A 13,309-nucleotide genomic window follows, 5' to 3' on the forward strand; every position below is an offset into this window, starting at 1 on the left:
TCATCACTGTTTATTGACAGTGTCATCTGGCTGAGGCTGTGCTTGTCAGGTTTCTCCACTGGCAGGTCACTTGCTTCTCCCTACTGGCTCTTTGCAAGGAAGCCACTATGAGTAGCCCACACTTAAGGAGTCGGGAGTTATTCTTGACTTCCTTGAAGGTACTGTTTCTACATAAATTATTTGAGAGTCTTTGGCACAGATTTGTATCTTATCCCTTGTTTGTTTAATTTATAATACTGTGGATTCATGGATATTTATTATGCTTTGGATTATAATCCAATACTGCTTTTCTTTCTTTCTTTCTTTCTTTTTTTTGCCTAAATTATTTTAGCTTTGACTGTTGGGAGTGCTTTGTTGTCGCTCCTGTGTCTCTTTGACATATCCCCATTCTTGTTTTTCTGTTTTGTTTTGCTTTTGAGCACTTCCTTACTTTTTGGCACTCTAAGATGCTCCAGGCTCCTCTTGTATGTTTCCTGCCTCAGTCCTGGGATCAGCCATTTCTCCAAGAAGACCTAGTTTCTTTTATTGAAGAATGGCATTAGGACCTGAGACCTGGGTGGATAGTATTTTTTTTAAAGATTTTATTTATTTTTAGAGAGAGGGGAAGGGAGGGAGAAAGAAAGGGAAAGAAACATCAATCAATGTATGAGAGAGACATTGATTGATTGCCCCCACATGTTGCCAACTGGGGATCTGGCCTGAAACCAGGCATGTGCCTTGACTGGGAATTGAACTGGCGACCTTTTGGTTCATAGGCCTGCTCTCAATCCAGTGAGCCAGACCAGCCAGGGTGGATAGTACTATTTTTAAGACTTTTTTCCTGGCACTTTTCCCCCCCAAACAAACTGTGATAGCAGTAAGTGGCCAAAAGTAGTCTCAGCCTTCCTGCAACTTTAGAGTAAGGCCTGGAATTTTGTGCGCTGCAAGAGGAGCTAGAGTGGGGAGAGAAAAGGGCAGAGAACCAGAGCATGGGGACATCCCCCTAGGTCCCGCCTCTGCCCTAGGTCAGGCAGATGGGTCATGTGGAGGGTCACTGAAAGCACCCCTGGTTGAACCCTAAGAATCTATTGATCACAGTCCTTTGGCAAGGACCTCCCTGATAAGTTGTTTTTGGTGTTTAGTTCCAGAAAAATTGCCTCTGAAGATGAATTTGTGAGTTTTCATAAGAAAACAAATGATGTGTAAATTACCTTGTTTCTCTCTTAGTCTTTTAATCTTAGCTTCCAGAAAACTTAGAGTCAGGTATCATTTGCTCAGTTCGGGTTCCTGATAGCACCTATTTGTTTCTTCCTGCAGGAGAACTCTCTTTTTTGTTCCTAATTGCTTTATTTGCCTCGTGTTTGGGCCTCAGCTGCTTTAAGATCCTTTTGAAGTAGGCAGGATATTACCTTGAATGTTTAGTAGAGGCTTCAGAAGCAGGAGCTGCTCAAGAACCCATTTGGCAGCCGCTGCCTAGAATGGCTTACGGAAATTCAGTTCTAAATGAGTTTATATTCCCAGTGACCTAGTATTCTCACTTACCTGACAGTTTCAGTGTGAGAGTATTCCCATATTCCTCACATTACCTACTCGGCACATACAATTAACGCTTTTCCCCCTGCTTTTTAGGTTGTGACCTTTGGTTTGCCTTTCTTCAGGAGGTGTTATCTAAAAACAAATCTTTTCTGCTTCTTATTCCTTGGTGTTATTATGGGCAAATTTTATGTCTTGTATGACCCTTGTTTAATTAAGAACCGTATAATAAATATGTTTTTTATTGTTAAAAGGGAATAAAGGAATCCTTTAAAAAGGGCTTGCTGTTACAGTAGGTGTAAGTGGCAGTTATTTGTCATTACCTAGGTGGTTTTCTAATAAAATTTAAGAAGGAAAAAATAAAATCTCAATTCTTGAGAAACCAGATAATCTTTTAAGGAGATGTATAATCAGAACATTTTAATTAAAGGATATTTAAAACCATCATTTCAGCCTGTTAGACTTTGCCAGCTCTGGCTAGTCACCGAGCTTGGCCCAGTTTTCTATTCCCTAATTTTAGCTACCTGCTGATTTATGTAATTATGTTGGGCTTACAGAATGTGTTTTTTTTTTCCCCTTAAGATCAGTGACTTGTTTCCTAAATAACTGCAAGGTTATGAACTACACGGGAAATCTACTGATTTTCAGAGAAATTCCAGATTTTGTTAGAATGCCCAATAGTCCATACAAGTTGGCGTGAAGGTTAAGTTGTCACATTGCCTGCAAGGATTTCCAGATTTCTAGGTAAATACCCTTGTGCAGTTCTGCTGACTCAAGGTCATGGGGAGTGTAGAAGTGTGGCGGTCCTGAGGGAATTGTGATCATTGTCACATACTATTTCTGGGAGGTGCAGTAAATTTCATGCTGAGAAAAGGTACAGGCAGTCCTGGGTCCTTTGCCTCCAGCCTCTTGTAAAGCATTTGAGTTTCCACCTTAGAATGAATTTTTAATAAATTTTCAGATGTTATAGAAAGAACCAACAAAGCAAGAAGTTCTGCCATGATTATAGTTCCTCATTGCAATGTAGAAGAGGAAAATTTAAATAGTTTTTACCCCTTCTGAGTACTAGCTGGAGGTATGGATTGTACTGGAGTCTTTCAGAAAAACATGGCCGACTTCTTAGTTCATTTAGCAAATTAACTCGATAAAGGATTTTTGCCAATACCTTAATAAGATTTTTGTGACCTGAATCAAGTCTCTTTTATCATCTAGAGAGTCTCTTTAAATCAATAACTGTTTTTGAAGAACATTTTTAATATTGTAGAGAATACAAAGAAATCATAAACTGTTATTCTAGGAAATAAGATGGCCAATGTGTGCCAAGTCTTGTAAGCGCAATTAAGTTAGGTTGTTCTAGGCTGGTGACCCGGCCTCTTTCTTTGCCTGGCTGTGGAGATACGGCCATCTGTGAGGACTGTTCCGTGCTGTGCCCTTGTTCATTCCCTGCCATCTTCCACTGTTTTCATTAACATTTAAACATTTCTAGCAACCTGGAATCTTTTCCTTTTCTCGTAAGAAATAAGCCAGTACAAGGAGGGACACTCCCCCAAACCAGAATTTATTTGTAAAAACTTGTGTATTTATTCTTACATGTTTAAACTTCAGTCATCTTTAAAGTACTCTCCATTTGATGCAAAATGTGTTTTCCACTGCTCACAACAGTTTTTGAACTCGTTGACTTTGATGCCTTGTAGTGCTTTTGCAGTTTCACCACTTCCACATCAGCAAAACATTTTGTTTTGTTTTGTTTTGAGGACTTTTTATCTGGCGTGACATCAGGTACAGGGAGGGTAGAGCACAGGGGTCATACTGTTTTTGGTCAAAAACTGCTGAACACTCAATGCTCTGTGCGCAGGTATGTGTGTAAATCACCCATCATAAAATGGGCAACTGCCCTGACTGGTGTAGCTCAGTGGATTGAGCACGGGCCTGCGAACCAGACGATCGAGGTTCAGTTCCCAGTCAGGGCACATGCCTGGGTTGCAGGCCAGTTCCCGGCAGAGTCAAGTTCCCAGCAGGGGATGCATGAGAAGCAACCATACATTGATGTTTCTCTTCCTTTCTCCTTCCCTTCCCATCTGATGATAAATAAATAAAATATTTTTTAAAAAATGGGCAACTGCATTGAAAGTGTCTTAAAAAAAAATTCACTGAAGCCACACGCAGCCTCTCATAACAATGCCAGCTGGGTTCCTAGAACACTCACCTAGTGGAGGAAGCCTGTACTACAGGGGAGCTGCCTTCCAGAAGGTAATTCCAGATTCTTTGGGGGTTCCCCCTTATACACTAAGCAAATCTGGAAGTTATTTTCATGCAGATAGGCCTTGGAGAAGTTCTACATATTCTGCAGCTTTATTCATAGGAGCCAAATCCAAATTAGAGGGTTTTTTTAGATAAGCTTGGAATGTGAAAATCTGTTATTCCTTCATTCTGTCTTTTTGAGCTACCTCTTTGCTGTTAAGAATTATCATTGTGCTTTTGAGGACCTCGAAGTGGGGAAGTGAGTCTGTCCGATGGGTGAACAGATTCTGAAGGAAGGAAGAGTGCCACCACCCTGGTGACTACACATCATTTTGGGATCGTGTTAGTTCCCAGAGGTTTTTTCCCCCCTGTAATATGTGTAGTTCTAAAGTTCTAAAGTAATCCTTTGTTATGGTTTGTCTTTTAGCTGGTGGTTCAGAAAATGCATCACATGAACAAGAGGCCTTTAGGAATCTTCAGGGCTGTGTATATGCTTGCAGATCATCTCCTAGTTATTGCTGACATCAAGGACTAATCTCTCAAAGATGGAGAATGCAGACTGCAAGGTGCTGTGTCCCCACTTGAGAGGGCTGTCAGGTTCCCTCATGTGCGCTGACCCAGAGAGTCCATCAGAATCTATTAGACTTTTTTCCCCAAGTAATTAATCAATCAAATATTTATTAATTTTAGAGAGAAGGAAAAGGAGGGAGAAGGAGAGGGACAGAAACATCAGTCGGTTGTCTCTCGTACGTGTCCTAGTCCAAACCCGCAACCCAGTTATGTGCCCTGACCAGGAATCGAATTGGTGACCTTTTGCTTTGCGGGTGACATCCAACCGACACCCAGCCAAGCCACACCAGTGAGGGCAGATTCTGTTAGTCTTTCTTGGCTTCTACGCATGCCACTTCTTTCAGACATTCCTTTTGCGGGTATGCAACATGGACTGTGAAAAGAGCATGTTTTAGACTGCTTTAGATGCACATATGTAATTTATTACCTCTGTGATAACGGACAGTTTCTGAGTTTCCTCATCAGTAACCTGGGGATAATAAGACTGGCCTCTATTGGATTGTTGTGAGGATTGAAGATTATGTATATAAAGTTTATAACATAACTCCTTGATCCCCTTAGCCTTCCAAACCACTCAGTTGCAGAACTCCAAGTTTAAATCACTTAATACTCTTCTCTGCTCCTGCATCCAGGCTGCTAGGAGTTGCCACTAGAAATCCATTCTTGGTCTCAGCTGAGATCTCAGTGCCATGCACCAGTTCTTCAGTGTGAAGTTAGTGGGCTTTCTTCCTGTCCTATGCAGAGATCAGAAATTGGTGGCTCAGAACTTAGTTCTATAGACATCTTTTGTTTGGCCTTGAGAAAGTTTTTCAAATGTTGGGATTGGTTGTAAGGATTTAAAAATTAGGAGATTTCAAATAAAAGTTAAAATGTCTAGCTTCTTTTGAAAAATTGGATGATTTGAGAATCTGGCGTGCCATGGCCGTCAGTGTTTTCTCCTTTGAGACAGGCCCAGCCAGTGTGCCATACTGTCCACCGCACCCTGTGGACTCGGTCTGGTCCCTTAGATTTGGCTGTGTTGCTCACTTGATCCTTGTGGGCATTGACTTTTTGGTCTTGTCCTGTGGTCTCTCCCTCCCTAGTATCCCTCAAATCTGTCCCCTTCTCACTATGTGCAAGGCCTTCATCATCTTTAATCTGGGGTACTAGAATAGTGTCCTAACCCATCTTCTTATCTCTATCATTGTTCCTCTTGAGTTTGTCTTCCTAGTAGTATCATCTTTCTACTTTGCAAATTGAATCCCAGCACTCTCATCTCAAATTCTTTATTGCCTCTCTTTCCACCCTGAAGTTTAAACCCCTTGGCGTGGTGTTTCAGTTCCACCTGACCTCTCCAGGCACTTTTTGTGCCTCATTTTTCTCCTGTGGAACATGGGCGACATAATGGCTCTTACCTATAGGGTTATAATGGAGATTAGATTAAAATGCATATAAAGCAGTTGGCATGGTACTTGGCACATAGTAAGTGCTCAGTAAATACTAGCTGTTAGTATTAAGATGATACCATGTTTTGTTTTGTTTTTTTCCTGGACTCCAGGCCTTCATATTTGCTGTCTCTTCTACCCTGAATGTCTTTACCCCAATTTCTCCCCTGATTGCAACTCATCCTTGAGGACTCAGTTCAGGTGTCACCTCCTCCATGATACACTCCCTGATCCTCCATAATCCTGGGGCACCTGTGCATACCTGTAGTCGTGCACTCTTCACAGCGTAGCGAAGCCTCATTTCTTACTGCTTCTCCTCATTGAGACTTTTAAGCCCTTTAAAGGTAGGAACTGTCTTACATTCTTGTATCCCCAATAACCAGTTCAGATTGAAGCATCTTAAATGCTTGACAAAGTCATGAATGATCAACATTCATGGCAGAAGATATTTGATTACTATTACTGCTATTTTTAGAGAATTTAGAAGAAGTTTAAAATTTATCTAGTTGTGATAACCATTCTTTAGTTATTATTTTCCCCCCCAAAATTAAATAACTTTATTTCTGACCAGAAGTGATACGTGCCTTTGTAGAAAATTGGAAAAAAACATGAAGAAATCTCATTACTCATTGATATAACTCGTGAAGTGCTTTAAATATATAAGCTTATATGGGTGCTACTCAATTTTTATATTTAAAATCTCACCTATAAATGAATCTTGTTTTACATACAGCATTAGAGAATCCAGCTTAATATTGGGTTGGCCAAAAAGTTTTGTTTGTGTTTTTTGGCCTTAATAGCACTTAGTTGTCTTTAACTTCATTGGGAACAATTTTGTTAGATTGTATTGTGACGGCTCTCATATCAGCATGTTTTTAAAAAACACTTAATCAAAATTGGTGAATTTTTGTGTAGCCATTTTAACATTGAAGATGGAAGAAAACAAGCCCTGGCTGGTGTGGCTCAGTGGATTGAGCGCAGGCCTGCGAACCACAGGATCGCGGTTCGATTCCCAGTCAGGGCACATGCCTGGGTTGCAGGCCATTTCCTAGCAGGGGACACACGAGAGGCAACCATACATTGATATTTCTCTCCTTCTCTCCTTCCCTTCCCCTCCCCTCTAAAGATAAAGAAATAAAAATTAAAAAAAAAAAGATGGAAGAAAACAACCTTTTCAGCATATTATGCTTTATTATTTCAAGAAAGGTAAAAATACAACTGACATGCAAAAAAATATGTGCAGTGTCTGGAGACGGTGCTGTGACCAAGGGAACATGTCAGAGTGGTCTGTAGTGCTGTGCTGCAGATTTCTCCTGGATGATGCTTCCCAGTTGGGTAGACCAGCTGGAGTTGGTAGAGATCAAACTGAGACATTAATTGAGAACAATCAACATTATACCACATGGGAGATAGCCAACATATTCAGAATATCCAAATCAATAAAGTTATTGGTGAAAATGAAAAATGTGTCTTTATTTTATGGAAAAAACCATACAACTTTTTGGCCAACCCAATAAAATGAAGCCACTACTTTTGTGTTTCACGTTGCAAGTAGCTTCTGTCTCAGGTAATAAAATTGCCTTTTGCTAAGACAGCAATGTGCCCTAGAAAGAGGCCTGAGATCCATTCTGTCATATTATTGTGTGTCATTCCCTTCTTTATAGGTGACCATTCACTTACCAATATATTCCACTTCATCTGTGCTTACAGGCCATTCTCTAGGAATAGAGCAGTTCAAGTTCAGAGAACTAAAGCTAACGACCTGTAACAAAGGCATTACCATTTGCAGAAGCCCAGAATACCTTTTTTAGGAGATCCTTCTTGTTTATCCCCTGTGCTTCTCTTCCACCCTATGTAGCCATTGACATAATTGACAAGGCATTTGGAAGAATACATCTACCAGAGATTTTCTTCTGTATACACTCTCCGTGTATCAGGTGTCCCATCCCACTCTCCACCCCACCTCAACCCCATCGAGTTATTTCACAGAAGAACTGTGTTCCTTTGTCTTTATCCTTTTTGTAGTATATTCTTTTAGTAATTGTCCACTGCTATTTTTGTGGCATGTCTCTTTCTGGGAAATGATACTTTTCTGTAATGTGTAAAGTGAACCTTTGTTACTAAACTATATCTCAACTGTCATTCCATAGTGGCAACTGATTTAACATATGGTGTGGCTAGGCTGTTTGAATGAATTTTGCTGTATTGGGTTTCATCCTTTAATTCAACTCCTATCTCTGGGAATGGTTGGAACATAGTTGTCATAATTAAAAATGTCAACTGTCTTTTGTGGACAGTGTTTCTTTCCATTTCTCCAGTTTACTTCCTGAGTGTTAGTTGCCGCCTATTCTTACTTTTTTTGCTTTTTTTCTTTTAGATCACAGATTCTGCTGGCCATATCCTGTACTCCAAGGAGGATGCAACCAAGGGGAAATTCGCCTTTACCACAGAAGATTATGACATGTTTGAAGTGTGTTTTGAGAGCAAGGGTAAGTAATCAGCATTGTCTGTCCCTGAATTAGGCATCTTCTCTCAAGTTAGGTAGAGCATGAACTTTCTCTCCTAGGCCAGCAGAAAGAGGAAATGAAAGCTGCATTTGCTGGGTGCACACCCAAATAAGTGAAAGTAACATTCTTCGTGTGCAGGAATAGGCATTTCTTAAATACTGTGACATGCTTGGCTTGAATGATAAGAGTTTAAATTGGGATAGATGCTAGAAAATGCAGCAAGTCCTCACTTAATGTTGATAGGTTCTGCAACTTTAAGGAAAATGATGTATAACTAAATCAGTTTTACCACAGGCTATCTGATATAAACAACAGTTAAGTTCCTGTGGTGTTTCATCAACATCGTCACAAAATAACATTGAATAAAACATTATTCAACAACCTGCAAAGTCACAAGCAGCTTTGGTTGTTAGAGCATTTGTTATTTCCTAGTCCTAACATCTTGCTGTGGATTCTTTGTGCATCTCAAGGCCAAGATCCCATAGTAATTTTTAGGCTGATTACTTAGATGGTTTCTATGTTCAGTGGCTGGTGAAAAAGCAGATTCCCCTTTATTTCCTATTCTTTCACTTCAAGGACACTAGATTCTAAAAGCTGTATGTATTTATATTTGTTATATTAGTTGGGACCCCGTTGGACTACAAGGCAGAAAAAACATAACTCAATCTAGCAAAAAGAGAAAGACCATTGAACTCCCTGGAACTGGGAAGTCTTCAGTGTGCTGTTGACCTCAGGCCCGTCTGGATATTGGGGTGTTAACAGGATTGCTGGAACTCTACCTATCCATGCTTTTAGCGCTTCCTTTCCATTCCTCCTTTTGACTTTATTCTCAGGCTTTCTTCATATGGTAGCAAAAGGACTCCTGGCAATTTTACATTTATAGAAGGGTCAGAACATAAAATCCTAGAAGAAAAATAAACACCTTGGTGAACAGCACCAGTAAGTCCCCGGAAGAGCAGATCAACTTGCTGTTTTTGACAATTAACTGAGAATTGACTGCCTTGATCTGAAGTGCGTCATTTGAGCCTAAAAGCTAAGGGAGTTCACCTGAAGTAAATGGAATAATAGATTAAGAATAGAAAAGTAAAGGACTTTAATAGTGATTTCATGACTGATTATTTTTGTCTTTTCTAGGCTGTCATCATGTTGTGCTGATAGTTCTTTCAAAATATCTTCTGTATCATCACACAAACCTGAACTCTAATTTTTTGAATTATGAATTATGTCATTAGTCTTCTAACTGATATCCCTGTTATTAATATATCCAGATACTGGTACCAGACTTTTCTCTGAAAACACATCTTTCATTATGTCAGCCCTTTTTCAAAAGCTTTCCCTTCTCTGTAGTGGCAGTCATATTCGTATTCTGTAGAATGAAACCTAGAATCACAGAACTTTTGAGCTGGATGGGGTTTCAGGTATCACGGCATTTAGTAACCTTTATACCTTCACTCCAGCCTTATCTTCCACTGCTCCTCAGGCCCCAGCCAGTCTGGCTTGCTCTGCCCTCTAGACATGTCACATTTATTCATTGGCTGGAATGCTCTTCCCCCATGTAAACATGAGTTCACCGTTAGTTCTTTTAGAGTGCTTTCCTCAACTTTCTAACCTGCTTAATTTCTTTTATTTTATTTATTTTTAGGGGGGAAGGGAAGGAGAGAGGGAGAGAGAAATGTCAATGTATGGTTGCTTCTCGTGGGTCCCCTGCTGGGAACTGGCCTGCAACCCAGGCATGTGCCCTGACTGGGAATCGAACCGCAATCGTGTGGTTCGCAGGCCTGCGCTCAATCCACTGAGCTACACCAGCCAGGGCCTAACCTGCTTAATTTCTCAATCAGTTAGTTGAATCATTCAGCCAGTAATTATTAAGTGCCTTATATACTAAGCACTTTTCTAGATGTTGGAGATGTAGCAATGAATAAAATGGAAGTCTGTCCTCTTGTGGAGCTTACCTTTTCATTGGAGCAAAAAGACAATAAACAAATATAGGTCAGGTGGTAATAAAGACTTTGGAGAAAAACCAGACACTTTGAGATGCTGAGCATGTCTTAGAAACAACAAAGAGGTTAACATTGTTTCCTCTAAATACAACATCACTTACAGGTTAAGTTAGTTATTTAGGCATTTAAAGACAGAGATAGAATTTAAGCATGTAAAGATCTATATCTATATAGAAATGTGTGATGTATATAACACACGGCCAGTGTTATTTAAATGTATGTCTTACATTTCCACTTTTTTTTAAAGATTTTTATTTATTTATTTATTTATTTATTTTTAGAGGGGAAGGAGAGGGGGAGAGAAACATCAATGTATGGTTGCCTTTTGTGCATCCCCTGCTGGTAGTTAGCCTGCAAGGAACCGGTTTGCAACCCAGGCATGTGCCCTGACTGGGAATCGAACCGCGATCGTCTGGTTCGCAGGCCCGCGCTCAATCCACTGAGCTACGCCAGCCAGGGCTTCATTTCCACTTTTAAAGAAAGTTTAAAATTAACCCTAACCCTAAACCTAAGCTATTAACCTCCCTTAATTCTAGCCCTAAACCTTAACCTAATCCTAACACTAAACCTAAACATAACCTTAAACATACCTTTTGTTCTGTATTTCTTTTTTTTAAAGATTTTATTTATTTATCTTTAGAGAGGAAGGGAAGGAGAGAGGGAGAGAAATATCAATGTATGGTTGCCTCTCATGCATTCCTTGCTGGGAACTGGCCTGCAACCCAGGCACGTGCCCTGACTAGGAATTGAATCGAGATCCTTTGGTTTGCAGGCTCACGCTCAATCCACTGAGCTACACAAGCCAGGGCTGAATTTCTTTCTCATATGCTGATGATGTGCATGTAGATGCCTAGGAACTAATTTTTTCTGTGTGTGTGTGTGTGTGTGTAAAGATATAAAAATATGTGCACACACATAAATTATATATACATACATAAAATACGTAAAACACATATTACATACATGCACATTGACACATTACAGGAAGCACTCGATTTCTAGTTTCATTTATGTTCTGTTTATTCCGATATGGAGACCACATACCTACTAGTCTTGGAAGCACCTTTTAAAAGATTGTCTTTTGCCAGGCAAATGTAGAGAGAAGTTACTGCAGGGTCTTTCTTTAGAGGGGACCCTTTATGGCCATAATGTTAGCTAAGGGGATAAACTGGCAGGATAAACTGTTCTGTGCAGGAGATTGTATGGTCTGGACTCAGACCAGTCTGAGTGGTTTCGTGGTTTCACTTGTGTTTGAATAGTGCCAATGTTTATGATGTGGCAAATGGGAAGTGGGAAGAGTCTCTTAGGAAGAGAGTGTCTTGATCATGTGGACCAGGTAGGGTTGTGAGCTGCTTGGATTTCACAACTTATTAAATGAGGAAAGAGCAGCAAAAATTTGCATTGCATCTCTGTGGGCAGCGCTGTGTTCAGGACTTCACATCAGAGTGGGGAGAAGAGACCTGTCTGGATGCCTGTTTTGTTTTGTTTTGTTTTAGAGACTTAATGGTTCAAATGCCCAAGAAAACATTTGTGACTTATTATAGTTCCTTTCTTAATCCTACCTATTCACTCTTACCTCTGTTGATTTTAAGTTGGTTTTTCTAATGTAGCCAAAAGAACTTCTTACTGCCTTTTAAACATGCCACACAAATTTTAATACCTGAACTTTGCCCATGCTTGTCTTCTGCCTAGAATACTTTGTCCTGTCTTTGACCTTCATTCACTTTAGTGAAGTCCATCCACAACTAATCTCTTTTCTCCTCTAATCTTTGCTCCATAACTGGGATTATCTAAACCATTTTTTTCTCTTAAAGTTTTATACTGCTTTGTGTTTTCACTGTAGCTGTTGTTCATGTACATGTCTTAGATCCCCATCAAATTATTTGAAGGCAGAGATTGTAATCTCCAGCATGGTTCTAGCACCCAGTGAGTTCTCAGTGGATAGTTACTGAATTGACTTCAGTCTGTTTCAGAAAACGTCCAGTGCCTCTCAGGCAGCAGAAGGTACGGTACCCGTCTTTGTTGCTTATGGTATCAGGAGCCCCACTGCTTAAGTGGCACTGTTTTCCATGCAGGCATTATTTTATTGTATAAATAATGAGGTGAATTCAGGGGATGGGGCTGAGCAGTTTCCTGGGGCTCTCGGAGGCTTTCCCTTTCTTCTGCATGATGAGGTGAGATTAGAGTTCCTGTTTGGTCAGGGCAAATCAGATTGTCTGTTTTCATAGGCACACCGCTCTGTCGGCCCAACTGTACCAAACCGAGACCTCTCCCTCTAAGCAGCATCACTGAGAATTGTGCTCTTACTGTCAGGTTTTTCCTTGGGCTGTTCCCTTTCAAGGGCTTTGTGGAAATAGTCCTATGATGTTTTATTTACGTATTGAAATGGCCTTAACTTGACCAAAATGTTTGAATTAAAGTGAAATATTAGATAAACCCTGTGTTCTTTTCAGTACTCACTTTTGTATTAAGTAAATCTAAGCTTAATATATGACCAGTAACCTTTTCTCAAAATTTGACAGGACAGCCTTTTTAGATGTGGAAATGTACCTTTTCAACCTAAGTCAGTGTCCACTCCTGGTCTATATGTGCCACCAGTTTTGCACGGTTTTGACTTTTGAGTTTTTTTCTTATTCCAGTAAGCCTGTGCGTTTTCTCTTATTCTGCTCCTCTGTAGCCCCAGCTGCAGTATCTTGTTGTGTGCTGCCTGCGTGAAGATGCTGGGCAGTGGCGTGTTCTCTTTGCTTTCCGGCACCCCACACAGACAGGGGCTTTGTCTGAGATGCTTGGGATTTTAGCCAGAGCCGGGGATTTTCTGCAGCTGAGAATGGGGAGGAGTTTCATCTGTCTGTTGGGGGGGCGGTTAGGATGAGGGAGGAGGGTGGGTGATTTCCTGGAATTTTAAATATTCCTCACAATGAACCCTTTGATTTCTTTCTCAGGAACTGGGCGGTTACCTGACCAACTCGTGATCCTAGACATGAAGCATGGCGTGGAGGCAAAAAATTATGAAGAGGTATGTCCTGCTCTGACATCTGACAGCTGGAGGAGGCAG

The 13,309-nt window shown here is 40.5% G+C and overlaps 1 protein-coding gene across 1 annotated transcript in view; it reads left to right on the forward strand.

Annotated features, from left to right (window-relative positions):
* The window catches only part of TMED10 (transmembrane p24 trafficking protein 10), a 39,348-nt gene that overhangs the window by 12,661 nt on the left and 13,378 nt on the right, over window positions 1-13,309 (forward strand). Inside the window, exons 2-3 of the mRNA XM_037031803.1 lie at window positions 8,125-8,236; window positions 13,197-13,270. Of these exons, the coding sequence (XP_036887698.1) occupies window positions 8,125-8,236; window positions 13,197-13,270 (186 nt within the window). The remainder of the gene's footprint in view (window positions 1-8,124; window positions 8,237-13,196; window positions 13,271-13,309) is intronic.

This window comes from Sturnira hondurensis, unplaced genomic scaffold (assembly GCF_014824575.4).
Source record: "Sturnira hondurensis isolate 20B ecotype Veracruz unplaced genomic scaffold, ASM1482457v3 Scaffold0021143, whole genome shotgun sequence".
Classification (NCBI taxonomy): Eukaryota; Metazoa; Chordata; class Mammalia; order Chiroptera; family Phyllostomidae; genus Sturnira; species Sturnira hondurensis.